At 44.2% G+C, this 26,958-nt stretch overlaps 1 protein-coding gene across 5 annotated transcripts in view; it reads left to right on the top strand.

Moving 5' to 3' along the window:
* The window catches only part of SLC15A2 (solute carrier family 15 member 2), a 62,897-nt gene extending 39,703 nt beyond the window's left edge, over nt 1-23,194 (top strand). For all 5 annotated transcript variants that reach the window (XM_065070532.1, XM_065070533.1, XM_065070534.1 and 2 more), the window contains 9 exons: nt 551-632; nt 2,488-2,613; nt 3,402-3,566; nt 6,009-6,055; nt 7,241-7,351; nt 8,731-8,827; nt 11,239-11,385; nt 12,429-12,533; nt 13,403-23,194. In XM_065070532.1, coding sequence (XP_064926604.1) covers nt 551-632; nt 2,488-2,613; nt 3,402-3,566; nt 6,009-6,055; nt 7,241-7,351; nt 8,731-8,827; nt 11,239-11,385; nt 12,429-12,533; nt 13,403-13,582 — 1,060 coding nt within the window. In that variant the 3' untranslated portion in view covers nt 13,583-23,194. The remainder of the gene's footprint in view (nt 1-550; nt 633-2,487; nt 2,614-3,401; nt 3,567-6,008; nt 6,056-7,240; nt 7,352-8,730; nt 8,828-11,238; nt 11,386-12,428; nt 12,534-13,402) is intronic.
* The last annotated feature ends 3,764 nt before the right edge of the window (nt 23,195-26,958 follow it).

Raw genomic sequence — 26,958 nt, 5'->3', positions numbered from 1 at the left:
ACTTGTCCTAGTTTTGCTCTGAGTTAAGAAGCAAGCTCTTTATTCTCGAGAAATGTAAATGTATTGGCATAAGGAGTAACCCAGAATGATGCCACAGATGGCCAGAAACATTGATGACACAAACTATACATTTTTCTTCTCCTCATTCCTGTTGCTAAATAGCATGCTACTTTTCTTTTGCCCTTCCCAAGAGGGACTTGAAGATATATAATTTCTAGTGCTCCTTCCAGCATCACAAGTTAACATAATGCCATGAGCTGTTCCCACTAGAAGAGCTAGGAATGAGATAATATGAAACTTGCAAGCAAAGAGCTTTTTTCATGGCATGTCAGTTTTAATTTGCCTCAGTGCTGGTCTCATACAGAATAATAGAATAGTTTTAAGTTAAATGATTGGCAATTTAAACAGCACATCATCCCCAGTGCCACCTGTTGGACAGTTTATTATATGGTTTTGGCACATCTTTGGCTCTGAGGAATGGTATTTTATATTTTAAATCACTTTTTTTTTTTTTTTTCACTTAATGGCACCTCTTTCATTTGCTCCATAGACCTATTAGGAAAATGGCAACAGGTATGATCCTTGCAGGATTGGCGTTTGGACTTGCAGCCATTGTAGAAGTTAAAATAAATGTAAGTATAGCAGAAGGGATTTCTCAAAAATACTTTCCTGTATATGCCTGTTAGATAATCCTTTTAACCATTGTATTCCTGGATTATAATTTTGATGTGTTCTTTACAATTAAGCATACTGATCCAGTTGCTAATGACAATTCTTACTTTGTCTACTTTCCCCTTCTCTCTCTCTCTGTGTCTCTCTTTCTAGTCCTTGCAGTTTTGCTGTGCCTTCATCTATATTGGCCTGTATTCTAGATTTCCATCGTCAAAGTGCTTGACAGACATCTAGTTAATGCTAGTGATTAATTCCCAAAAGGTAGTCTGTTCTCTCTCCTTTTTCTTGCTGTAGTTTGCCTATATTTTACTGTTTAAGTTTGGCTCTTTTGTTTTTTTTAATTTAATTCCTTTCCTACTTTAAGGCGGGGATGTGGTTTTTACAAGCCAAATGGATTCTCCGCTGAGGCAGATGACTGCAGTGACTTCTGCAGTCACAGGCATCAGGGGCTGCCAGGCATCCCAGGCAGAATAGCAGCAAATCTATTGTAAATTCATTGTTAGCCCCTGCAGATTTGTAATCTTTGTTTCTGACCTGTGACCAGGCTTCTGCAGACTTTGGCTGACCTTTGGCTCACAAGTTACTGTAGGATTAATTTTCAACACTTCCATATATACTTAAAATGTTCTGTTAGAGTGGCTGGTGCGCAGCCCTGGATTAACATCTGCTGGTTCCTCAGGTGAATCCACTGACAAGTCTCCTGCTGAAATGAGACTTGGTGGGTTCAAGTCTTCTTCCTGATCTCTTTATGTGAGCAAAGAAATGCTCTTATTGCCACCAACTGCAGCTCTGGCCGAGCGCTGAAATTCTGCTCTGGCTGTGGGTGACTCCTTCAGGCAGAGTCAAGGTGAGTTAGATGTTCCTCCCACCTCTGCATGGAAACTTTACTCTGAAGGCCACTAAAAGCTTTACCAAAGAGGGGGATAGGATGGCCCACCTTGGCTTGGCTGTGGGTAGTACAGGCAAAAAGCCACAGTAATGGGATTTGCTAGATAACATTAAACAGGCCTGTTGGTGTAGAGCAGCATATGGGTACAGGGAAATTGGTGTTGCCCTATCTTCTTTGACAGTGTGTCTCCCCACACAATAAAAGCTCTGAAGTATTGCTGGCAGCTACTTTAGAAAATGAAGTGAGAAAAAGAAAAGTTAAAACCAAACAAACCATCATTTTAGATCTGCAGGTAGTACAAGGCTGACACTGATTGAAGTACTCTTTCTAGGAAATGATTCCTGACTGCAAGAGGTACCTCTGTGCTGAAGACATCATCCTTCCTTTCTCAGAAAACATGGAATAAGATCTATACAGTTGACTGTTAGATAACTCTGTATCAAGTGATGCAAAAGCACCTCTAACGGGCATGGAGCTGGACTGGGATTTTGCAAAACTGCATGGCTTCTCGCCTAATTCTTTTCCCAGTCACTGACTGCAGTGGGAAATAATTATTCTGGTCACTGCTTTTGAAAGCTAAGCACAATTTTTTCCATTCTGATATGGCAGTTGGTTAAATCCAGGCACTAGGGAGCTGTATAATAAAAGCAGCCACTTTGTTCTACCTGCCTAGCAGTTGTGGAGCCTGACACTTGGTGGTGTGAAGAGCAGTTTTGGGGAGGAACAATAGGTTGGCTATTGAGCTACTATAAGGAAACCTCCTTAAGGAAGATTTATATTCAGTTTTCCTTGAGTGCAACTCCTGATGAGGAAGGGATGGAAAAGTCTCATTACAGAGAGGAAGACTCTTACGGCTAAAAAATGAAAATGTGTTAAAGTGCTAACAAAGCATACAGATGGCACTTAAAGCCTTTTACTTTAATTAGGAAACTGATATGCCTCGACTTGTCCCAGAAGAGAGTTTAATTCGAGTCCTGAATTTGGCAAAGAACCCTGTTCAAGTGACAATCCAAGATCGGGACCTGTTTCAGCAGCCCGTGAAGGCTTTTCAAGTAAGTGTATATGTGGGGCTGGAAGGCCTGAATTGCATCTCATTGAAGAAAGAATGGGCTTTTTTTCAGACAAGTTCTAATAAAGCCCACAGATACTAGAGCTTGTTCTCCTCCATTGCACTAGAAGTGTATGACAACAGCTTTGCAAATGGAGCATATTGTCTTTGTTGATGAGAAAGAAATAGAAAGTTTGGAGACATATTTCTATGGCAAAGGGGGAAGTGGCTGAATACATTCACTTTTAATTAGGAATAAAGGATAGTTGTCCTGAGATGAGCATGTAGAGACGTTCAGCTCACAACTCTCAGGGCTCAGACCAGGCTTTGCTGCTGGGATCTGGATGGCATCTGAGAAGTATTTAGATGCAAGGGAGTTGAGAAACGGGAAGGTAGTTAATCGGGCGTGGGCGCACTGGGTTGTTTCCTGTTTCAGCCTCCAGATTACTTTGCAGGTCAGACTAGTTTGGGACTCAGCCCAGCAGTCCATTAGCCACCAGCTGCCTGCAGTGTTCTGGATGTGGTCCCATTGGGGCAGAGCAGGGCCAGGGGAAGGGTAGCTGTGTGGGCAGGAGGTGCACCCTGGCCTTAGGGTTGCATCTGGCAAGGGAAGGTCCTCCAAGCTCTGGCTTGACCAGCCTGAAGCCCACAGGTCAACATAGATCCTTCGCTGTAGAAAGCAGCTCTGACTGTTAGCTGCTCTTTACAGGGTTGCACTTGGTGGGAAGAGCCAGATCCTTTTCCATATGAAGAAAGTGTGTAAGCAAGTTGTTTTTTTTTTTTTTTCTACAGAGCCCAGCTGAGTACTCAAAATTAATATTGAATGGAGAGCAACAGAGCCTTCGCTTCACCCTGCGACATCAAGGATTGTCTCTTGCTTTTAACTACACCGTGAAGGAAAAATCAGTATACAGCTTAATTGTTTTTGAGGCAGAAGGAAGCCTATCAAGCCGCTTAGTGAGTGTGGGAGTGAAGTGTAAATACAGTATTAATTCAATGGCTGTGATGATACAATGGGGTAATGGGCTCATTAATTCATTTGCTCAGTTGCAGTGTCTGATTGCTATAAGCCTGACGTCTTAGCTAGCAGCACTGGATCTGTACACATTTCTAGTGGGTGATTAATAGAGGCGTTATGGCATCTGAGAGTTGCTGGGCACACTTTAATCCAGTGAACGCTGCAGTGGGAGAGCAGAGTCGTGCCTGCTAGGCAGCATTGCTCGAGAAAGCTGAGGAAATAGAGAGCTGGAGATTTTCCCCAGAAGATGGTTCTATAAAGCAAAGATGTTAAAGAGGCTCTAGGGCTGGGCATGGAATAAAAGCATCAGTGGAATGATTCCGTGTTTAGTTATTGCAAGTGTTTATTGAAAATGCACTGGAGACCCATTTGTTTTGATGAAGAGAATAAATTATTAAGCTCATTCTGGGGTCTGCAGCAGAGCCGGCTGCATTTGGACTTCCGTGTATTGCTGCAACAATCAGAGAGAGGCATATGGGATGTATAGGGTCAGATTCTGATTTATTTTACATGCAACTGTATCCTGAGAAACAATCTTGACCTGTATGATGTTATTTCACATTGTGGCAGGTGTGTATGTATCTGTGTAAATAGCATCAGAATCTACCTTTGTGTTAAAATATCAATTCTCTTTGCAGCTCCTCAGCTTCCTACCTTGCAGGGTTGCCACACTAAGCATTTGGTATTGTATAGTAGAAATCATATAACTGTTTTAAAAATGAGGAGTTTTAAGAATGTGGTTTTTTTAATATAACGTTGGGGTTTTTTTCTGCTTTACGGCTTAAAGCCTGGGGCTCATTGCCACGTGTTGTTAAGTTTCCCTCTGCCCCTGATGACTGTGTGCTGTTAACTTAAGAAATGAATGCTCACACAGTGATTCTTATACAGTCTTTAAGAAGAGAAAGCCCACAACAGCATGGAACAGTGCAGTCTCTGAGCTCCAACATTTCCCTGTGCTGCCCTAGCTGTTCAGCCTGTGCTTAAAACAATGCCTGCCCTGGCATGGACAAGTTCCCTTGCACCAGGGACCAGCAGTGCTGTTGGGTGGTGCTATTGACCCATCATCCTCAGCTGTAGATAAAGGAGGTGCAGAAGACGGTGTGGAAAGCGATGCTCACTTTTCCAGCATTGCAACACCAGGAAGGCCCTGCCAGCATCACCGCTGTATTGCAGGGCTTGCCCTGGGGGAGCCATGGCCCCCGCCAGCCTCCCTCACTGCCAGATCTGGCCCCCAGAGGGTGTTTTCCCAGAAGGACCCAAGCTGAAATTGGTTTCTTTTCCTTTGTGGGCTGTTGAGAGGGCAGGAAATGAAGTAGAGAGCTCTGGGGATCATTAATGAAAACAAGTAATAATTTGGCTGGCCTGTCTGCAGCAAACTAGAGTATTAATCTCATGTGTCTCCTATGGAAAAAAAATGTTGTTGTTTATTATTTATTGCTCTGACACTTATTATTCACTGTGGCTATTTATTATTTAGGGTATATATAATTTGTGCATGAGCATATCAAACTGAAGTACTGAAATTCTGGATCCTTGCTCTCAGAAGCTCAGGGTTTTAACATCAGGAAGAAAGTGTGGAGAAACGGCTATAAAATTTTAAGAGAAAGCCAGGTTCTGAAGGTAGATTCAGTCTCTTTTGCCTTGCCTGGGTTCCTTCTGTGTGCAGCGCAAATTGAAATTATACTTCCAGCGCAAGTGGACATGGCACAACTGTGGATTTCTACCAGCCAAGAGCCTTGTTCTGTTTTCTTTTTGTTTGAAGGGCAGGGCTGTGTCTTTGCTGTATTTTTTCAGCATTGTACACCAAACAGGCTCTCCTCAAACAACCCTCTTTTGAGTACTGAGGGTCAGGGAAAAAGTGAGTGGTGATCAGAATGATAATCGAGTGGTTCTTCTTGGCTTTAGGCTTCTGTGAAGTCTATGACTGTGCCACAAACCAAGGTCTGAAAGTTAGGCAGTTGCACTTTTGGTAGGAGTAAGGCATTCATTTTTAATTGTAATTAATCGCTGAAAAAAGCTAATGTGGATAGTGCTCCTTTGCTATCTTCAGATCAAGACAGATATTTATTGGAGTGTGTTACATGCCTCAGTAGAAGGGTGACTGGCTGCAACTCTGTAGTGTTTGTTACACAGGAGATGAGGAAAACAAAGTATGATCTCATCTTAAGCACTTGGTGGAGCTGAAACTTTGTCATTGGCTTCATTGTACCAGGACTTCACTTCTGTGACTTGATGTACAGCTTACATGAGAACCCAGCTGCTTTCCACGGGCTTTACAACAGATGTGTAACTCCACAGACACTAGTATTTTCTGCTACGTCTTGTTTATATGACAACTTTAATAAATATGTTTGATATTTTTTTTTTCTTCTCCTCTTTAGATTACAGACTTGGAAGCAAAGCCAGAAAATGGTTTGGCAGCTGTTAGGTAGGAATGAGTTTTTTTGAACATTTGGAGATGGTGGGGTGAGGGAAGCTGCTTTTGTCTAATGCAAACTGTATGTAACATAACCCAGATGTTCTCAGGTTGGCATCTAGTCCACACTTGTCATGCAAGACTCAGGTGTCAGCTGCAGGGGCTTGACAGTGTGTCAGCTCCCACATTTGCCATGCAGAGCTGAGCATTATTGCTGCTTACTGCCTAGGACAGTCTGGGCTGAGATGGCAACATGAAAGATCTCCTCTCTTGGAAGAGAGGTAAATTCATCTCACCTTGTCCCACCTCTTTGGGAAAGAAAAGAAAGAGGAAACTGGAAAGGAGCCATTGCCATTTGTCCTCTGCAAACTGGCCAAGCCATGACTTTCATTCGTCTCACCCAACCTCACGCACAAATGCCTAGTAAGTTGGATACAGCAGCAATTTTACATCCTCATAGACAATTCAGCTGGGCATTGCTTAAGCAGCTAGTCTGCTTTCCAAATTTGAGCTAGTCCGTGAATAGTCCTGTTCTGGTCTGTGCCAAGATGCCATTTAACCATGAAGATTTTTGACAAAATACCAAAACTTTCCCTTCAAAAATTTCTTTAAGTGGTTTCACAAGGAAAAAAAAGTTCCACTGAAAAGTTACTTTTGTTAAGCTCTTGACTATCATCAGGGGTTTCACACTCATTTTAAGAACTGAAAACCAAAATATTTTAAATCATAGATCAAATGAAAGGGTTTGGTTTTTGATGAAAGTATCTTATCTTACTAGAAAACTCTTTCCCCACTGGCAAAAACTCCTTGGAATATATGCCAGTGTGGTGCGCACACTCATCAGGACACACAACTTTAAAGTTTCCTGGGGTGGGCTGGCACTCTGTCCTCTCCCACAGCCATGGAGCAATCTTTGAAGGTCTATGAGATGAGATTGCCTGGAAGTCCTAACCCACAAAAAGGGAGGGTCACTTTTCACAGAAGTAAGAAGAGTAAAATTGCACAGCAGGGAAAACTAATTTTAATTTGAAAAAAGAGCAACGAATCAGGTGAATGTTGTGGCAGCTTGCAGGAGCTGTCATACCCTCATGGAGTGAGAGAATGCTTTGGGAGAGGGCACACACTTCTTCTAGGGTGTCTGATATTACGCTTTTCCTGCCCTGTTTGACAACCCAATGAAATATACTTTCTTTGCAGATTCATTAATGGTTTGAGCCAAGATGTCAACCTCACTATTGACAACAAACTGTTCATTGCTGTTCAGAAAAATTACAGTGCTTCTGAGTACTCACTCCTGGAGAGGGACAAGTAAGTTTCCCTTGTTGTGCTGAAGGTCCTTGCTGAGGTCTTTGCTTGAATACAGTGGGGCTTTTCTCAGGTGAAAAGCAAAACTTGATTGCTGTTGTCTTGACATTTGATTGTGGGGACAGATGTTTGTAAAACAAACAGAATTATTGGCTCTGCACAAAGCAGGTGCTCCAGGCCACTTGTGCATGTGCAGAAGCACCACACATTTAGTCTGCAAAGTGCCCAAGCCAAAGGAGAGCAAATCAGTATCTCTGTGTATGATACGCAGTTGAACAGATTCAGCCTCCAAATAGTGTCTGGGGTAGTTCCCTTCCTGTGGCTGTTATGGATTGGGTAAGATAAAATTAATTAGGGACAAAGCACAGAAATTTTATTTCCATGATATGAGTATAATGACATCGTAATTTAGGCTATAATTCGACTTTTCTCAGAGTTAGGTTGGGGGAATTTTGGAAACCCAAAAAGCCTTTTGAAGAAGTCCAGATATAGCACTTAACTTTCTATGAGCTTTTATTCATATTACATTGAGGCCTGAAGGGAAGAAACTGGCCATTCCTGTGCATCTGTCAGCAGAGTAAGGTGGGACATGCTCCAGCCCTCTCTACCGTTTGATGCATGCTCTATTTTGATGTTCTCTCCAGCCCAAGCTCATAGTGCTAGGATGCCCTCAGGAAAAGCCAGTTGATATATTCCACACTACAAAGTGTTGTTATGTGGGCTGGTAACATCATGTAATGTTACATGGCTTTGCAGGCTGGGCTCGTTAGACAGGGACTCCATATGGCCTTGGTTTGGCAGCACTGGAGTTGGCTCTTGTAGGGTATTTCTGGCATTTGCAGTGTTTCAAAACAAGCTTCATGGCTTTTCTCTGCATCAGCTCCATCCAAAATATTTATTGCTGCAATTTAGTAGGATGCAGCAGCCGTTGTGGCAATGTTGCTGAGCCTCTGTGCCATCTCACACATCCAACATCAGAAGATCAAATATGAAGGCTAATTTACTCTACAGAGAGGAAACAAAGTGGCTTGTGGGTGCATGTGTCTGATTTCCTGAAGGCTGTGTGAGCCTGGCTGACTTCTCTGGCCCACAGTTCCTCAAGGAGTGGAGAAAACTTTGGAAGGAAATTAAACCTGAGGGGGAAAAAAATCAGTGCTAGGAAGAAGCAGAAGCCATTTGAAAATGTTAGCAGTAGCCCAGGTCATTAGGTGAACTCTAGTCAGTGCCCATGTGTTTCTGGAAAGAAAAGATGACAGGAAGTCTATTAATCGTCTGATATACACGACTGCAGCTTTGCCTCATTTTAAAGGCCTGTTTGATAGCTCTATGTTCTTAGTCTGTGGGACTAACTGGGAAATACTGTATTTCATCATTGTATCTAGATATAATAATGGAAAATGCATAACTGAAATGGGAGAGTTCACCCTGGAGCTCGGGCTGCTTGACTTCGGCGCATCATACACCATTGTGATAACTAACGTAAGTGTCTCTGTGACTGTAACAAGCTCTTTCTGTTCTACTCTCTGGCAGTGCTTTTGTTCTTATGCTTGTGACTCTCACTTGCCCTCTGCACCCTGAGAGACCTGGGCAGTGACTATCTGAAGGTAGTCCATTATACAAGGGCCAATAAAAGGTTTTGGCACCTACATAAGTGAGGTGGGTGGGTACTCATTCCACTTTAGACTGTGATCTTGTCAGATCTCACGTGTTAAACAAGAAGCAAGATCTTTTCCTTGATGGAGATCCTCTGCAGAAAATCGTGTGATCTGTGGTTTGTGCTGGTCTCATGCCTTTGTTCAGTTAACACTGACCCATCACACTGCAAAGAACTACTATTGTCTGCCAAGGGCTTGTTGTCTTTAAAATACTCTGTCTGGTACCTCACTCCTGAAAAACTCTGCAGAAACAGTCTGCTGCATCCTCGCATTTAACTTGCTGATCTTCCAAGACTTGTGGATTGTGCATGGAGGGAAGAGGGACAAACTGTTGAGGGAGTAGGTTGGTGAGATGTAGCATCTGTTTTTCCTCCTCTCATTGTCTGTACAGCTTGTTCGGAGCCTAGTGTAAGGTCAAGGCATGGTTTTACGAACCTAGCCCTGGTGGGGTGTGAGCACTGCTGAGAGGGTGGATTCCTTTCCCTGTCTGCCAGCCTCTTAGGCACACTGCTCCAACCCTGGTCCAGCTGGCAGGAGCCATGGAGATGAACGTGATCCACTTAGTTCCTATTTTAACCTTTCCACTACACAGTTACACAGACAAACCAGGTCTGACAGGACACACTGTTAAGCTGCCCTCTGGGACTTTGACTGCTGTGTAGTGATGAGCAGAGCAAAGTGCTGTCAGCTACTCCCTGGCTGTAACATCTCCCTGCTGGGCAATTAATGGGAGCTGTTCATGTCTGCAGAGTCCAAATACGTAGGGGAAGAAATATAGCTGCAAAGCACCTGTTTTGTTTTGGTTTTTTTTGCCTTTTTTTTTTTTCCCCACTCCAGTAGCTGGCGTGGGAGGCATAATCCTGGAAGGAACAGGCAGATGCTGCCATCTGTGAGTGCAGAGATTTATGTATGTAAAACACATACACACTTGAAGTGGTGTTGGCCAGACTCTTCCTCTATGGCTGTAAGCGTCTTTTGCCAGATGAGAAACAGAGTAGGGAAGTTGCATGGAGAATATTACAGTAAGAATATTGCACCAGAGCCTCTGCTAATGCAGCTGAGTCAGGACCAGTTGAGGTAGGTATATCCCATTTCACTGAGGGCAAGGATTCCAGTTTGTGGTCTCATTTACAAAAGCCCCTGCAGTAGCCATGGCTGCTCTGGCGTGGCTCTGTACCTCAGCTCTCCTGGATCCTGTGCTAGTCCTTTAATCTTTTTGACCCTCTGTTTTTCCATCTCTCTCCCTTTCGTTTCCTTCTTCTGTAGAGAGTGAGTTTGCTCTGAGACTAAGATAATTTTTAATTATTGCAGTGATTTGTACTGAGCCCTGCCCCTCTGCCAGGAGTGCTATATAGAAGAAACAAGAATGTAATATATTAGTCTGCTAATGTGGCTGAACTGTGATATCTAAATCATGGGGATGCTGCCTTCCACCCAGCCTTCCTCAGTGTGCAATTATAGTACGGTGCTTGTGACATTTCTTCATGGGCTAAAGAGCAGTGCACAGCTCTCTTCTCACCCCTTTTAGCCTGCTAAAATACAGTCTCTTGATTTGCCTCCCAGCGTGGTGATTAAGTAGGTCTCGTAAACATCTCTTGTATTTTACCAAGTACGCTTCTTAAACATGGGGTTCTCTGCCTGAAGTCATTTCAGCCTAGTGTTTTCCTGGCTACTTGTCAAATCTCTCTCCACCTCTCTCCATCAGAGGCAGTATTAATTACACCTCGAGAAGTAAACAAAAATAATTAGGAATACAGTTACCATAACTATCTGAATAGATCTGCCATGGGGCAGTCTCTGTTACTCTTGAACTGGATTTGTTTGGGTGTCAGAGTTATTGTAGGGGAGCTGTACAGTGTTGATGAAATGGGAGCAGTGACCATATGGTTGCAATGAGCATTTATCCTCTTGTCCTCTTCTGGCCTTGGGGACAGCAGCAGGTCATGGGCTCTGGACAAGTACCCCACAGGCTTTTCCCAGCCCTACTACAGAGGTAACTTGTTTGTTTGCAATAACTCATGCAACTCTTGGCATGAATGATCTGGGATGCAGGAGTCAGCCCATTCCCAACAGGCTTGGAAATAACAGGGACCAGAACCAGAGTTTTGCTTCCAGGGCAGAGCTTTGCTTCACCTTTACTTAAAATTTCATTTTGGTAAATTGGCTGGTGGGGTCCAGGCTAAGAAGGATCTGATCTTTGAGCAGCTAATCAATATACCTTTATTTTCCCACTAGGTTTCTGGAGGTGCTGTTAAGACATGGAAGTCAGAAGACATCAAAGCCAACAATGTCCATATGGCTTGGCAGATACCACAGTACTTATTGATATCTGCTGGGGAGGTGATGTTCTCCATTACAGGGCTGGCCTTCTCCTATTCTCAGGTACTCCATTTAAAGATAACGGGCTTACAATTAGACTTCAGGATTTACTCCGGCATCTGCCATTGACTTGTAATGCGTCCTTTGGCATGATGATTATTGACAATGTTATCTATGTTTCAGCTAAAATTGGGATTATGACACCCACTTGCTGGGTGCCCTTAAGCTAAATTAATTTGTGCTCTGAAGATACCCATTCTCAGTTATATTCAGGAAACTCCTTTTCTGGTAAAGTGGAGAACATAGAACAGAACTGGATAGAAATGCATTTTAATGTATAATTTCTGAATACTGTAGTATCAGATTTTTCTCCCAACGAAATATTTTGTGGTGGGTATTTTCCAGAGATAGAAAGGCAAAGGTATCTCAGGTACTACAGAGTGGCATGGGGGCTTGGAAACTGCTGAGAGACTGAAGGAGTCTAAGCCTAGCTGAGTCTGTAACAAAGGGTAACGAGTGTGCAAGGGATGATTTGATTGTGGTATACTGTGTTGTCTGGGAGATGGTTTGTGAAGAGAGAGGACTGAGACATTACAAGATCAAAAAGCTAAAGCTACTTACATTTATCCTTGGAGCAAAGTGCCGATGTTTATTGATGAGGGCAATTAATACCGTGGTACAATCTGTCATGTGGTGTGGAAAATTTGTCATCAGCAGGAAGCTTAACATCAAGATCCAGTCTCTTCTCCAAAGGTGTTACAGCCACATGGCACCAGATTCCAAGCTAAAGGGCTTGTTTTGGGGCTCCCTGGGCTTCCTGATCTTACAATTTCAGATTATGTAGGTTGGGGATGATCAGGATCCAGCTCTGCAGCCACAGCATCATCTTCTTCATGTGTCCTTCTGGAGGACACGTTTCACAAGCTCCTTGGATGCAGCTGTTGAGATTGACCACAAAGATTAACCACTTTGCACAGAGGAAGTTCCACCATCTTCTCCTAAGCTGAGCCTGGGAACACCAACACCAGACAGGACATTGCAAGGGTGAACCAGGGCAGAAAGGCACAGCGTGACACCCACTGATCAGATCCTTTTCCTCTTTTCAGTCTCCAGCCAGCATGAAGTCGGTGCTGCAGGCGGGCTGGCTGCTCACGGTGGCCATTGGGAATACCCTTGTGCTCGTTGTTGCTCAGGCTGCACCAATGGCACAGGTATGATTCAGCTTCTAAAACAGTGGCAATACTTTAAAACAAGCCCTGCATAGTGCTTCGGGATGTCCATGTCTTGGAGGCAGAGCTTCTCCACACAGCCCAGGCTCCTGCGATGAGCGGTGGCAGCCTGCACACAGCAGATGCCAGCCAGGGCTCTGTGTTGTCCCAGCAGTGATGCCCTCTGGGGCAGTGGTTTTCCCTAAGCCTCCAACTGGCAGTCAACAACGCTGTGACCTGCAGCTTGGTGACATTGCTGGAGCTCAGCTCTGGACAAGCAGGCTGGATTTGGGCCTGGAGCCTGGACACGATGCCAGCCACGTGCTGCAGTTTCTCACCAAAGGCAGCTTGTCTCCGTCCATCTCTGCAGTGGGCAGGAGCCTCCTCAGCTGTCTAGTTTGGGACTCCTTCAGGGCCAGCTACTCATGGCACCCCTGAGGTGTCGGGCTTCCACGAGCAGGTTGTGGTGCAGAGCTTGTTAAATTCAGGCTATCAGACTTCTGGGATGGTGGCATCAAGGTGTGAACAGCGGCTTGTTGCTGGCTGACATGAAACTGCCTCTACTGAAGGTATTTTGTGGGCAAAAAGCCCAGACAGGCATGTTTGAGTCAGGACAGATTTGTAAGAAAAGATTTAATGAAACCAGTCCAATTTAACTGGTTTGTTTCAAGGTACATCACATATTAATAATTACATTATGTGTAAATGGGTTTACCGGCAAAAAGGATGAGAAAGTTTATATCATGTAAGCAATCTTGGAAGTGGAAAAGTAATTTTCACAGAGCGCTTTAAAAAGCACTTGGAAGTGCAGAGAAATCCTCCAGACTGAGTGTCTGGGGTCTCCTGACCTGCTGTTCTTTTTTCTTTCCTAGTGGGCTGAATTTGTCTTGTTCACTGTTCTCCTCTTTGCTGTGTGCATTGTTTTCTCCATCATGGGATATTTCTATGTCAGTGTGGATCCGAAGGACCTGGAAGAAAAGGAAGAAAAGAGAGAAACTGCAAGCAGCAGAGGAAACATGATTAGTCTCGTTACTCAGAAAACAAAACTCTAACACTGGCATTCTATTTTTTTTTAACTCAGTAGATGGGAGGTTAAACGAAGGGTGGGCACAACGTTATTTTATTTTATAGCATTGCAGTCTTTATTACTCAAAATGTAACCACCTTCTAAATGGGACCAAATAGCCCTCTATAAAAACAATGGGGGGTCCTGAAATCAGAGCAGAACTCTCTGGGAAAACTCCTCTGGTATTAAAAGCCCTTATGAGTAAATACAGTGTAATTTAAAACCTGCCCATCCTTTTTAACCATGGAATGCTTTCCTGTGATTTTGTTCTAAACTTATATTTAGGGCAGCAGGGAGGAAGGGTGGAAGGAATGCCATATGACAGCAAAAATTTGAGATGTTGGGAGAAAATAATGAACACCCAGAATAGGAATTAAGGAAGAATAGATGTTACTGGCAGAAGAATTTTTAATGCTATCATCAAGGACTGGAAGTGTTACACACAATCCCAAAGGATTTAATAATGTAATTCTCCTTATGAGTACTTCCACCCTGTTATTGCATGTTATGAATGGTCCTGATTTATGACTTTTGCCTCCAGGCTCAGAAGTAATAACAGGGAATTAAATTCTGCAGGCTAAAATATTCCCAAAACACTACTGAAGAAGATATTCATGCAACCATTTGTCCAATACCCATTTTTTCCCATAAGTTTTTAGCAACTGATGATGTTCTTTGATTAGATACGATTACAGTATTGGTTTATGCTTTCTTATTTCAGAAATCCAGACAGTTATTTGTCATCTTTCTATATATTAAGCCTTTATTGGGCATTTCCTTTTACAGCACCTGCCACTGTTAGGTTATGGCTGATTTCTTATCTCATGCTTCAGTTATTCTCCATTGGGAGACATGTTGCAGCAGTTTCTATAAAATTTCAGGCATCCAGCAGTGAATTAAACAAGGATGCACTTTATCATTTTTTCTGTTTACAAGAGGAGACCATGGCATAGGAGATGTTTCTTTTTCCTTTCTGTTGTTGTGTCTCTCTACCAAACTTTGGATATAGCTATTTTATTGGAATTGCTATATAATTGTCTGATTTTCCTCGGTTGCATGAAGCTGTGATTTTGTGTTCTGCATAGAAGTAATTCAGTCATTGCTGATCTACTAAAACTCCTAAGAGAGTCCTTGTCTTCACCTGTCACTCCAAGGTCGCAGTTGTAACAGGTATGGCCTATTTTACAACAGGGTGGCCAATAGGATTTTCAGGTTCATGGAGAATAGATGTTAAGTGATGTTTCCTCTTGCGTCTTGGCATTGGCCACAGGTGGTCACTGGTGCTTTGATTCAGGAGATCATGAAACACAAATGTAATTTCATTGCTGTTCAGGACAGTGCTAGGGATTACACTTAGCTTGACATCTCTGCTACTTTAATGTGCCACCTTGGATGTGATGTTGAATAAGACTGAGAAAGCCCCACTTTTTAGTTTATAACTAGAAGACCTGCAACCTCAGATTGTTTCCTTTGCTTCCTGTCCCAAGTGACCACGAACTTCTGCCACAAGTTCTGCGTAAGCTCCTGCCTGCTGTGAAACAGCTTCTGGGTCTTGTGCCTGAGGGGGACCGTGGTCTCAGATAAATGACACGAGGCTGCGGGTGTGCACACAGAAACACTTCATGTGGTTCAGTCAGTGCAGAGCCATTTATTAAGCTGTGGTGGCTGGATCCAGGTGGCCAAATTCTATGACTCAGTGGGGAATGAAGGGTACTCAAAGCCATCTATTAGGTCATCCAACCTGCTCCTCAGAAGCCAAGTGAGGATTATTTCCTCTGTTCCTTTCTGGTATTGTTCTCCTGCTGTCATTCTTTGTCTGGCTTCTTTCTCCTCCAGGCATTGTTGTTTTCCTAATCCTGTTTTATGGCACATGGTGAATCAGCTCAGAGCCTGCTGAGTCATTCTGCTATGATGCTGTTTGACCAGTGTCCAATTTGAGGTACTAATAGAAAGCATTTCTTCCTCCCCCCTGCAAACAAAACAAAAATTCCCAAACTGAAGGAATGGACAGGCTCCAATAGCACTGAACAGACACAATTTAGAATTATTGGAGCATTTAATTTTTTATAAGCCTTGAATTTGGAAGTGTGTTTGTATTCAAGGGCATATGTGGTGAAGCAACAATTGAAAATTATTGGAGCACTTTTCTTAGGAAGCACTCGGTACATCACAGCTCAGAGTGGCATGAGGGAAAGCAAGGTGTCCAGATGACATGATCTCTAAGAGTACATATGCTCAAGAACCACTTGATATTTATGTTTTATTTCCTTACTGGTGGCATTACCAGAAGCTGTCACACACTCTAAGCTTAATTTAAAGGAACCATTCCAAACTCATAAAAGATACATTTAGGATGTCATCTGTATCTGCTTTTTAGATTCCTGATGCCAGATTGCCATTTTCCAAACTTCTCCATGTTCCTAACCATCACCATAATGCTGGGGTGAGAACAGGAAGGCGATGCTATGAATAAAGTGCTAACATGAGGCTGGAGGCTGCTTGTGCAGCCCCTCTGGGGAATTGCTTGCCCAGGGGAGTGCAAGGCTCAGTTCATGTTTCTTTTCCAGCTGACAGAGTTACTTCTTCTCTCTGGCTCATCATCACCTCTTAAAAGCTTTGTCCCCTTCTGGGGCTGCTGGTGTGATCCTTCCCCACTATTTCAGCTGCAGTTGTAAGATTTGGCTGACTTGACCCATTTATTTGAAATGCACTAGCAGTTTGGAGGGATTTCCCCCGGGCATGCTGACAAGCAGCCGAGAGCAGGCTGGGGTCTGTCATGCAGAGCTGCCCCTGCTGTAGCAGGAGAAGGTGGCAAAATAGCACATTCAGCATAGCAATTTTGAAGCCACAGCTCCATCCAGGGCCCTTTCATCACTTTAAAATGGACTCAAGACTGGATCAAAGATTTAGTACCTGAACCTGTGGAGCACAGAGGTCTCTGGGGTTTTCTTCCTATGGTTAGCTTAGAGATCAGGCTGTGCACAGCTCTTTACACCCACTTTTAGAACAACGTTCCTTATTCCTCCTGGTTCTTTGATTCAGGATCAGAAGGAGAAGCCAAAAAAGTTATAGTCTATGCAAAGCTGTGTGAACCTCCACAGAAAAACAGCAGCCTGCTGACTGTTCAGCTTTGCCTGACACTGAAAGGAGCCTCAGCTGTTGGTGGAGTTTGCCCTGGAGCAGATTAGGGACAACTCACACCAGCTGTTTTGGAGGCTGACCTACAGCAATTATAGTTTCCAGCGAAGAGTCAGTAATGAGCTGGTGGGGATCTGTAGGTATGTTGCTGCACAAGCCTGCACAAGCCTGGAGACTGCAGGGGGTTGGCTTCACTGTGAAAATATGTTTATCTGTGTGTTTTTCTGAAGGATGCTTTCTGATAATTAGTCTTTTTGTGCAGCAAATTTCCCTTCAGTTGCACTGTCTGTAATTTAACGCCTTTTTCCCCTTAGCAGGTTGTAAGTGTGGCCAGTGTTATTTCCAGCTTTGCATGAGCTAAGCATAAAAATGAGATTTCAAACTCAGCAAAACAACTTATTGGCTGTAGGTTTCCTAAATTTACCTCTTTTCTGAGGCAGTCAAATGCCTTTAGATGGCAAGCTGCTCTGTGCAGCTCAAGGGGCTTGCATTTATTTTTTTCTTCCCTTTCCTCACAGCCCCACCATTCTAGAAGATGAGTTTTGGAGGATTCCAGAAGATGGGCTCTGAGAGGGATGCATGGCACTGGCTCCGATGCAGCTCGTGTGTGCTGTCAGCACTGGCTGGGACACAGGAGCCTGGCCAGAAACAGGAGCTGGTTCCTCTCTGGAGACCCAAATGGGGCTGGGCAAGGTAGCCTGGGGCAGGGCTTGCCCTGGTGCAGATGGGGTTTTCCTGACCAGTGATCTGGTTGTGAGTTTTATTGTGAAAGTGAGGAAGAAAGAAAGGGCTATCTGGTCAAGGTCTTCCCAGCTCCTTAATGAACAGCTGAAATTCCTTGTGTTGAATTAACTGGAGAGAAAATGAGATGGTAGAAGTGGAAAGCTCAGATGATTAAATAGTGAATGACTTCAGACCTTTCAGAAAAGCACTCTCCTAACTGGTGGTGGAAGGCCATCGGTGCAGTTAGTCACTCATGCCTTGAGAATTTCATTTTTTTTCCAGAATATTGCAAAAACCAGCATAGAGATCTGCACTGGTGGGTCTGCAGCGACTGGACGAGGAGGCAGCTGTGTTCGTGGTGATGCCCCCCCCGTCCTTGGTAGCCACCACCTTGGCTTCCCCTGGGGACGGAAAAAACAGCTGACAATGTATTACAGATGGTGGTAGCGCAGGAGGGAGAGCTACAGTTAGGGGTGGTTAATGGGCAGTTTTAGCCAGCTTCACACAAAGAGGAATAATCTCTCCGTGTTGTATTTCTTTTGTTTTTTTTTTGCAACAAGGAATTAAACAAGTTGTTTCTTAGTGGGTTTTGAATCAACGAGCTGCTGCATCTTCTCAAGGTCTTTCCATGCTGTGTTTTACTAGTGAATCTGCATTAATCTGCCTCTAGTATCTGTAGATCAGAGGACTGTCAGGATGCAGAGCAGCCACACTACAGGCTCCCACTATCAGCTGATAAACTTTGATCTCCATTTTTAATGAACAGTTTTAGCAGTTTTCCTGCAGGGCTCAGCCAGAGTTTGTCTAAATTTAGGCCAAAACTAAAGACCCAGAGAGACTTGTAATCATAGAATTGTTTTGGTTGAAAGAGACCCTCAGGATCATTGAGTCCAACCATAACCTAACTCTAGCACTAAATCAACAAAATAAGTAGCAAAAATCTCAAAAAAAACCTGCTAAAGCACTGTTTTAGTGCTTAATTAAGTTTTTAATGTGCTTATAGAAAGTTAAAACCTAAACCAGAATGTAGCAGTTCAGTCTGAGCAATGAAGAGCTGCAGCTGGAATCCAGCAGCGTGGCAACTAGCAGTCAAGCTGAAGACAACAAAAATGAAGCAAACATCACTTTTTAGATTATTTTTTCATTGCATATGTTGTTCAGTCTGCTTGGCCTGTCCTGTTCAATCTACCCATGTGTGTAAGGTGAAGAAGCTGAACTGACTGCGGAAGCCACAAACCCTTCCCAAGCTGCAACTTGGTTTTCCTCTTATTGCAGACTCCCAAGCTGGCTCCAAATGACTCCCTTCTCTAGCAGCCGTGCTCCTTGTTCCCATGTGCTCATCTTCTCTCCCCAGACATCACTCTGATTTCTCCCTGATGACTTTGCCAGCCCTCATCACTTTGCTTATTCCTCTTCTCATCCAGCGTCTCTGCTGCCAGCAACAGCCCATTCTGCATGACGCTGCCTACTCTCCTGCAGCCAGAAAAGCTGCTCACCCACGGGACCACCACGTCTGGGGAGAAATCACACAGAGACAAATGTCTGCTGATAACAAGGCATCTTCCCTGGCTTGCTTTGGCTCTGGCCTCTTGTCACAGCATCGTATGACCCTATATATCTTTTGAACTGATTTGCCTACAGAAGCGAAGGGATAATCCAGCATCTCTGTGTCTCTCTGATCTGTTCTGTGCCCAGCCAGCTGCCCCCAGTCAGCCGTGCATTGTGCTGTGCCAAGCTGCAGGGACCCCTGGACTGACACACTGCTGTTACCAGCCATGGGGTGTCCATTTCTGCTGCCTGTGGCCCTTGGTGGCCCCAGCCTGCTTCAGTTGGCCTTTGTTCATACATTGTTTGTGGTCAGGCTGGTCTTTCCAGCTTCCCACTTGTGCTGGAGGCTCTGACCAGCCCACCCGTGTGCCATTCATGGTGTGTCAGCGCTATCTTTGCTTGCTGACACTTTATACAGACCAAAATCTGCAGAGCAAACAGAAGAAAGTTCCCTCATTACGTAAAATGCATTTAATTTGCTTTTCTCTCCTCCTGTCTCATTCATGTCCAGTGTCGTTAGCTGCCCTGTTGTTTCAGGGCTGGCCAGGGAGCTGCGTGGTTCCTTCACCTCGTTGCTGCCTGGGAGTATGGAGAGGTGGGGGTTCTCCCACTCTGCCCACCCAGGAGCACTTTCCTGGAAGCTTTACTTAAATTCAAGTCCCCCACTTCTCCAAAAATTGCATCCCTTATGCAACCAAGGATTAGTCAGATTTGTAACCAGCCAGTCCCTTTGTGGGGATTAGCCAGCCTGGGTAACGTTTGGATTTCACCCTTTGCTATCTGCTGCCTGTGGCTTTACTTTTGGAGCTAATATCACTGATTTTCTTTCATTTTTCTTCCCAAAGGTTGTCCTGAGCACTTGTCCTGTCTGTATAAGATAACTAAATGGCCTTGACTCTTTGCAGGCGGATGGTCCATCCATCTTCCACTTTCCCTAGTGACATGAAGAATCTCTCTGAGCTAATGGTGCCAGCAAAATCGTTTACATCCCTACCAGAGCAGCTCTTTGGCCCTTCTTTGCGCCATTCTTCTGTACATGCTGGTTAAAACCAAAGGGCTTTTTTCTTCATTTCTCACAGTGTGGAGCATTCCCTAAGCTCCTGTAATGCACGTTCTGAGTTCCCTCTTCTGTTTGAGCTGAAAACTGTTAAAAGCCATTGAGTGTTCCAGAACCAGCTGGTTTTGTCTAGTAAAGTGGTGTTGGTTAGTTGTTTGGTTGGTTTGTTGTTGTTTTGGTTTGTTTTTTTTTACTGTGTTCACATCCATCACAGTTCTGGAGTTAAACACTGCTCCGGTCTTCTTCTGTCAACCTTCATTTTTCCAGAGAAGCCTGGGCCTTTAGCTTTTCCATAGAAACCTTATCTTTGGTGCCCTTAGTCCTAATGCTGTTTGTTGTTCAGCATCTCTTGAAGCCAGAGATTTGGGTTCATTCCTTTGGGTTTTTGATTCCATCTGCACAGCATTTCTTAGCCTGTGTCACTATATTACACCTCCTGGGGCCCAGTGACTTACTGGGCTGAAAAGTTGTCATCTCAGTGGTTCTAAAAGATGCACCTAGGCTGAATCTGCTCAACTCTGAAAGTTTTGAGGCCCTTTTCAGCTTGTTAGAGGAAGAGCAGGCACTTTTCCCTATAAAGGTGAGCTCTCATGCCTACTGCATGTGCTCTGTCTGGGAGGGGACACTGCCGGGTCAGAGCAGCTCTGCCATCCCCAGCACTTTGCTCCTACTTCCCTCTGGCTCTATATTTTCTTGCTTGGATTCATCTTCTCTGGCTGCTTCCTTGGTGGGTGTTTAATGGTAATGACATTCACTCTGAGAGAGCTGTTGCCTCCCACAATTCATTTGACCAGTCTCATGATGTTGCCTGTTGTAACACCCATCACGAGGTTTATTTTGCCTCTTCAGTCTCCACTGTTGTTCCAGGTTTCCACTGTGGTTTCTCTTGATTCAGACTGTCAAGCTCTTGCCAATTTTGTGTTCCTCGTCCTGGCTTCCGCTTATCAATGCTGTGCTTGGAGTCCAAGCGCCCTTCACGCCACAGATCTGCAAGCTAAGTAGACGTAGCAAATCATTAGGGCAGACTTTGACCGCTCCTGTCTCCATCAAAGACTGAGATTAAATTAGGCCCCTTTGATAAAATGAGCTGATGGACCAATTTGGATTGCATGTGTGGTATTATGGGCCTCGTGGGGCTTATGATTAAAAGACATAAGAGAATGCAATTATTTAGAGAGCTACCAGGAGATTGCTGTAACTCACTAGTCGCTTCTTTATCAGAACAAAAGAAGAGCCCAACTCTGCAGGGTGGGAGGCAGTCCCTGGGAAGTGTCTGTGAGCTTCTAATTGCTGGGAGAGGTGAGAGTCAAGTTTGTCTCCTGCAGGTTTTAATGTCTGTGATAATGCTGTGGGGAGAGGAGAGGGGATGGAGAGGTGAACGTCGTTCCTACAGTTTCTATCCCCAAGGCACTTGCTCCAGGAGTGAAACCTTTCACATAGGTGGCTTCTTTATCTCTTTATACAGTTGCTTGAGATTTTTTCCCTCCATAAACTACAATTGTCTTTGCAGCAAAACAGAACTCAGCTGGGTTTCTTTGCTGGACTCTAATAAAATCCTGACCTGCACAGGGAGCTCAGTGCAATCTAGGCTGACTTCTTGCATCAAATTCTCATGCTGGGGGCTGGATCCTGACCCAGTAGGAAAAACTCTGTTAGCTTAGGCTCTGCATCAAGCCCTGAATCTGAGAAGTGTCTGACTGGACACAAAAATACAAATTTGCCTGTTTTTTTTTCCTCTCAGATTACTGAGTCAGAGCTGAATGGCATATGTAATTTTAGTAGGACTATTCTTCTCTTTCTTTCTTTTTTTTCCTTTTTTTTTTTTTTTTTTTTTTGTTTGTTTGTTTGTTTGTTTTCTTTAGGAACATTCATGCTGCATTTTAGTTACAGCATTCAGAGTATGTCCAAATAGCTTAAGCACAAATTGATCTTGTTTTTCAGCCAGGAAGCTTGTTTTTCATCTATTACAATAATAAATGTGGTATTGATAATAGTTTAGGTGCAATACAGCAAAGATTTTTGTTATACATCAGCTCTGGAGGGCCAAAATTTTCTTTTTATCCATTATTGATATGACAGTTTGCAAATATTTAACAAACAAATTACCAGGTTTTCCCTGTTCCCCTCTTAGTTTGCAATCTCAGCCTTTCGGACAGCTGAATTCAGGATTAATGATGATCTTGTTTAAGACAATTGTTTGCTTGCAGGTTTATTCTCTAAACCTACAAATGCAGTAGGAGAACCAGAGCTGGCACTTTGAATTAAATCTCATCCTTGAAGCAATTTTTTTAGCTTTATTCCCTCCAATTCTCCTAAGCAGAAATCGGATTTGCCTGGTAAAGTGCTTAGACCTGTTATTAATTTCCTAGTTTATGTAGTCATTTTAAATATAGAAGCTTAATGTGAAGAGGTGCCAAAAGGAGCTGTTTTTTCTCTTCTAGCCCTGAGCTTGCTGGGTCTGTTTGGAGTGTAAGTGCTTTAAGAGACAGGTCCTCTCTGAGCACAAACACGGGAGCAAGGAGACCACCTTGAGCATCCATAGAAGAGAGGTTTGGTCCTCAGTAAAGCACTGGAGGTGGTGCTGGGAAGCATTCAGTCCAGGTCCTGGGGCTGGTGAAACACATCCGTGCTCTGCAGCAGCCTCCTCTCTGCCTGCTCCACTTCTGAGCACAGGGTAAAGGGTGTGAAAAGGGCTGAAGCCCCAGCATCTGCCTGGGGTGGTTGTTCTTGGTGGAGGAGGCTGCAGGTGAAGCAAGAAGGGTGCTACACCCCATGGGAAAGACAGATAATGCATCCCCCAGAGTGTAAGCAAGGGTTTGTTAACCAGCGGAGAAGCTGCCACAGAGGCAGGGACATCTTCTAGGGGAAAACACAGTACCAGAATAGAGAAACAAAGCAAGCTCAAAGCAGTCCCTTTGGAGCACGTGTTGGGCACTGGGCCACTTCTGCCCTGTGTTTTCTGACCGTGGGCTTTGCATACACAATGCACGAATTCACTGGTGTGTGAGGCAGGCTGTGGAGATGAGAAGTGCATTTGTTCTCAAGTAAAATCACCTTTTGTTAGCAGAAAGTTGGGTCCCTGAAGGGAATAGTGTTCGAAAATTACAAATTATTAAAGGATAACACATTTGAGTGTTGTTGTTTGTTTGTTTATTTGCCTTTGGGGTTTAGGAAGCTGGATGCCACACATAAGTTTCTCCACAACTGATTTGGCCACAAGTTTTTTGATTTAATGCAAAAAAAATCTGACGCTCTCCTTAAAAGAGGAGCCCCTGGGAGTTCTGAAATACCAAACATCACACCAGCAAAAATGACTGAAGTTGGCAATTCTGAGTGTAGCATATCATGTTGGTCTTAAGCAAAAATAAGCCAAATCAAACAAAACTTGATGGAACAGAGTAAAAGTAGGCAGGCACTACAGCTTGGCTTGAAATAATGTGCTAATAGAAAGAGTGTTACTTCATTACTTTTTATTTGATAAGCAGTAAAACCACAGCCTCATGCTAAACACATCCCTTGGAACTGGCGGCAGCCAGAGCGTGGTACAGCTCTGTATTTGAGCATGTCTGCACATGTGCTTTCAACCCTGGAATGATTCGCATTATATGGACATTTTAGCCTGGTATTTAAGTTTTCACCTCACTTCTTTTTAGGGCTTGCATCACACTTTTCCAGTTGGTTGATACAGCATGAATCACGGTAATATGCCAGCTAGGATGTTCCTGTTAATAATTACTGAGGAGCTGGGTGGTTTGGGGAACTGTTTGATGACCTGAGCTGAGCATGGGCATCTTCTCTGCAAATGCCAGGGGGGATTTGCTGACCACAGCAACTTGCAGAAGTGCCAGGCAGCAGCAAGAAACTGCCCATCATTTGGTCCCCAAGCATCTCCCAGCTTGGGAATGTGGCTATCAGTGTGGGTCCTTTTGCAGTCCTATCCTGCGTTTGGAAGTTAAGGCTTTGAGAAAACACAGCCTTTGTGCAAATTCATGAAGTGCGTCTACTAGCTGGACACGTCAAGGGTAAAATGGCTGTAATTACCTGCTTTGCTTATACCAACTGCCATGTAGCACAAATCAAACCAGCCACAAGGAACCAAACTATTAAGCTGCTTTCATTCATTCATAAATTATGAAGATACCATCACTCATGTTTGTAATCTATGAACTGCCCTATGATAACTAATTTATTTTTTTTTTAGTTCAATGAATTACGATGGTGAAGCTGCACACTGTGTTCCCTCAGGGACCCACTCATGCAGGTCTGAGCTGTTGAATTCTCCTTTTTGGGACACAAGGCTAGCACAGAGACCACCCAGGTACAGATGTACAGTACCCCCATTCTCCTGGCCACTGGGCTCAGGCTCTGGGGAAAGCCCAACTCAAATGTATCCTGCTCAGACGGTCTGGTAGGAGGTCAGGCAAGTATTTGATACCCTGACAGTCAAATCAAGGAGAAGCTTTCAGCCCAAGAGGGTATCACCCCACAGACTTTCTCTGACACATTGAACACCCCAAAACTTTGCTGGGATCTAATTAGTCTGGGTACTAATTTCCTCTCTCCTGCTTTGCCATCCCTAACATGTTTATTCTTAGTGTGGCAGCGCAGTGAGAGGGACTCTTATCCCACTTCAGGGAAAAGGCAGCAGGTGTGGGACAAACTCCGTACTTTTTCAGGCCTCCCCCAATTCATCCTGCTGGAATTTGTCCTTTTTACACACCTCTGCCCTTTCCTGTTGCTGGAAGGGAGTCAAAATGGGTCAGAAGAGGAAAAGTCCTCCGAAGTTGCTCATTCACCAGGGTCACTTGCTGCCCAGGTTGGCCATGGTCTGGAGACTGAGTTACCAATGGGACTTGCTAATAGAGTATCTGGGACAGTCTTGCACTATTTTCTCCCGTAACTGCTTTCTGGACAGATGTCTCCCACCTGTTTGATCTTCTCAGATGTGCACATGAGTCCATGCGTGTGATTGGATCACTGACAGATGCTCTGCAGCCATCTGGATGTAGGGAAGAAATGAGAAATGTCCCTCCCACCAACCACACCTTTCATGAGATATTGATGAATGAGATCTTTATTGGCTGCTGGGCTAATTAAATAGAAGTTGCATCAGCTTCTAGCTGACAGGCTCTAATTGCTCCTGAGCAGATTTTGAGAGGACCAGATGAATAGGAAAATAAAAGGGAAGACTGTGGATTGGATCCAAGGGTGTATCTCACTGCATCGTGCTTCAGATGAGCTGGAATTTTGTCCCACCATTCCCTGGGGAACGGGGACAGGGCAGGGGGCTGCTGTGCTGTGAGAGCACACAGGGAGGTGCCATCAGAAAAGCTAAAATTAATGTAGATAACAAAAAGGAGAAAATAGTATCCTGGTTTTATGTAAGAATTTCTGAAGCCTTACCTTTGCTCCAGTCTCCAGCTTCAGCCTTGGGCAGCTGGTACCCATTGCTCTGTGCTGACATGTCCTGTCTGTCACACAGGACTAACAACACCTGCTTTCAAGGGCTGCACTGTCTCAGATGCTCTGGCACCAGACGGATTCCTGAGACTGTTTGTTTTGTTGTTTGTTTGGGTTTTTTTCCCTCTCCTGTTGCCTTGAAGTCCAAAGATTGCAAAAGGGGTGGCAGGTACTCAGCAACCCCCACAGCCAAGCCCAGAGCTCTGCAGCCCTGCTGAGGGCTTAGGAGACGGGTGCTCCCTCCAACAACAAGGGTGCTGTGACTTTGAGCCTGGCCCTTTGCAATGCATGGTCCTTTGAAGATGAGAGGTGCTGCGTGTGTGCAATGTTGTGAGGCAGCTGCCAGCGAGGGCTGCAAAAGCCGCTCGTCCTCTTGCTGCCATTCCCACTTGCAGGAGTAGGGCCAGGGTCCGATTTGCTTTTCTCCTCTAGGCTCCTGCCTGAACCTGCAAGTGGGGCAAGAGGATGGCTCAACAGGAGAGTCACTAACAGCAGAAGCTGCTGGGTACCCAAGTTTTGGGTTGGTCCAAGACAAAGCTGGACTTGGTACATGGTAGATCCTGGCATTAAAAATACTAACTGAAATTAATGGCCAAGCCCTCAGTGACTTCAATGGTGTCATGTTTTCCCCAGTGGACTCTGGGCTGTATCTGGGCACATCCAGCCAAAGATGCTTGTCCCATGTTTAATTTATGGGGTGATTAATGAGTTCTTAGCATACAATGCATTTAATTCCATTTTGGCCTGATTTATGATGTGATGTGAACTGCATGTGAAGTTTTTAATTCAGTAGGTGGTGACTCTGATTCAGTATATGGCGTGTGACGGAAGAGGTGATAAATTTGATTCCAAAGGTGATGCATCAATTTCAGTGTGAAGTGCATCAAATTTATCACATGGCACACTGGGTTCAGTGCATGACAGCTCAGTGACAGCAGTGCCAGGACAGTTAAGTACCTTCACCATGTCACAAGTGGTCCCCGCATCCACCACCTCCCAGAGGAAAATGGCCATTCCTGTTGGCCTTTTATTTGACCTTGCAGGACTTAAAGAAAAACAGTAAAATGGTCCATCAGGTGCTGGTCAAAATATTTGTCTTCAATTTAATATATGCTCCAGGTAAAGGTTTCTGACATCCTACCTAATTTCAGGTCTCAGGAAGATGCTGCTGTTCCTGAGAATCTCAGCATGAACCAGAAAACTGGCCTAATTTTGAGTCCATTTAATGACTTGATATCTTTGCTTTTAACTCAGTGTCTGGCTGATCCACACTGCTGAATGAGGATGTGGAGTTTGAGTCCTCTCTGGGAGAGAGGCTTTAACACTGGGCTCTCTCATACCTGTAACTTTTGCGGGATATTTTTAAAACAAAACTCCCAGAGAAGACACTCTACACTGGGGATGCTTTTGGGTTCAGACTTCCTGGCTGAAATAAA

Source organism: Columba livia, chromosome 7, assembly GCF_036013475.1.
Source record: "Columba livia isolate bColLiv1 breed racing homer chromosome 7, bColLiv1.pat.W.v2, whole genome shotgun sequence".
Lineage (NCBI taxonomy): Eukaryota > Metazoa > Chordata > Aves > Columbiformes > Columbidae > Columba > Columba livia.
The sequence above is the reverse complement of the archived record's forward strand: the minus strand, read 5'-3'. Positions and strand labels throughout refer to the sequence as shown.